At 43.0% G+C, this 1,962-nt stretch overlaps 1 protein-coding gene across 3 annotated transcripts in view; it reads left to right on the forward strand.

Moving 5' to 3' along the window:
• The window catches only part of mocs1 (molybdenum cofactor synthesis 1), a 13,855-nt gene extending 11,976 nt beyond the window's left edge, over positions 1–1,879 (forward strand). Inside the window, exons 12-13 of one of the 3 annotated variants that reach the window (XM_042225594.1) lie at positions 44–1,069; positions 1,324–1,879. In XM_042225594.1, coding sequence (XP_042081528.1) covers positions 44–1,069; positions 1,324–1,394 — 1,097 coding nt within the window. In that variant the 3' untranslated portion in view covers positions 1,395–1,879. Of the gene's footprint in view, positions 1–40; positions 1,070–1,323 lie in introns of those variants that run through there. The other 2 variants (XM_042225596.1, XM_042225595.1) reach the window with 2 other exon arrangements.
• The last annotated feature ends 83 nt before the right edge of the window (positions 1,880–1,962 follow it).

Raw genomic sequence — 1,962 nt, forward strand, 5'->3', positions numbered from 1 at the left:
TTATGTCAGTATTCTTGACTCATTTATTTTTGTTTTCCAGCAGGTACCACATCTCAGACGTTCCTGCCAAAGCTACAAGACAGCAAGAGGGCTTTCCCCATTAGTTCCCAGCTTAAAAATGACACGTCCCTCTCTCCAGCAACAACTCATCATTTAGGCAGCAGGAAAGTCTTGAATAGAGAGGATTGTTTGTGCCTTTCAGACTCCACTAACTTAACACAGGAAGCCAGTGTTTGCTGCTCTGGAACCTTAATGAGTGGGGGTACCCATGTTAAGATGCATATCAACACAGAAAAACCTAACCACAATGAAGTAGCATCCCTTCCCTCTGCAGAGATTGATAATGATCACATTAGTTGTCACACTAAGACTGAATGTTTCAGAACACGCACAAATGTCACAAGCTATGTTAATGAAGTCTGTCTCAGGAACGCACAAGCCCTGAGTCCTAATGTTCTGACGAGCCACGTGTCCAGGACCCCAGGAGCAGCTGTTTTTTGCACACTGCTGATAGATGCCAAAATAAATCAGAGAAACCACCCTGTTAGATTCTGCCACAGTCAAAATTCCAACAAGGTTGCCAGTTGTAAACAGTCTGAGAGCAACCAGACAACAGATCTCAAAGCTCAGCTGACACATACAGACGCCCAGGGCCGCGCCACCATGGTGGATGTCGGGGGGAAACTTCCCACATGTCGAACAGCCGTAGCCTGCGCCACCGTTAGCTTAGGCCCCACCGCCTTCCGCCTGCTTCGAGATAACCAGCTGGCCAAGGGCGACGCCTTGACTGTGGCGCAGTTGGCTGGCATCATGGCTTCGAAGCAGACCTCCACCCTCATCCCCCTCTGCCACCCTTTACCCTTAGACCACACCTCTGTCACATTTCACCTGGATGAGCTTCTTAATGCCGTCGTCATCACAGCGACATGTCGCACCACGGGCAGGACGGGAGTGGAGATGGAGGCTCTGACCGCTGCTTCTGTAACAGCGCTCACCGTCTACGATATGTGCAAGGCGGTGAGCCATGACATCATCATCACGGATATAAAACTCGTCAGTAAGACAGGCGGTAAAAAGGACTTTCATCGCCATTCAAAACAGGAAGAATGAGATCAAAGACTGCACTATGGTTTTCCACAAATTAAACTTTGTGCCATCAATGAAAAACACATCCTGTTGGGCAGTTATCTCTCCTAGTCTGAATCGTTTTGTCTAATATGTAGTTTACTGAAGTTTTATCAATATTTTCAGTGTCATAATTCCTGCTTTTCCCTCCAGAGGGTGCACAAGTATTACATTGATAGTCCTCCCTGGAGGTTTTTGGAGTGAAGAAGAAACTGATTGCAGATGGCACTGATAATGTGCTTTTAAATTTGAAAGAATTTAATTTATGAAACTTGAAAACTGAACACGAACAAAAGAAGAGAGCAGCAAACGTTTCAGTGCATATTCCAGTCAGTCCCATACTCGCTGGCTCTTTTTCTTAACTTGCTTTTTATTGCAGTGACTAACACTACCACTATGATTGTTTTAACCTTGCTTTTTTTTTTTTTTAGATAATTAGGATATGAAATTTTAGTTTTGATGTTTTTCTACCTACCTCTGTAGTACACTGCAAACTAGATTTGTACTACATGAAAGTAGAGGATGGTAGTAAAATAAACTTATCAAATGACTGATAACACAAATAACCCGTTACACAATACGTTAACCCATTATTGCTCAATATGTTGTTAAAGTCTGTGTTCCTGTAACTTCCCTCCACTTGTGTGCTGTCTGTACCAGCCGTTTTCTTTTGTTTTTGAAGATTATTATGATCTTCATTGGTTGCATTAACTGTGCATTCACTTCACATCATCACACATCTTTTTTTTTTTTTCTTAAAAATGAAGTATGGCATGTTTTGTGTTCATTTCCCTCTCAGAGAATGGCAGTATTCTCCGGTTATATCATAACGTCCAT

Source organism: Haplochromis burtoni, unplaced genomic scaffold (genome assembly GCF_018398535.1).
Source record: "Haplochromis burtoni strain Fernald_Lab_line unplaced genomic scaffold, NCSU_Asbu1 Contig_176, whole genome shotgun sequence".
Taxonomy (NCBI): domain Eukaryota; kingdom Metazoa; phylum Chordata; class Actinopteri; order Cichliformes; family Cichlidae; genus Haplochromis; species Haplochromis burtoni.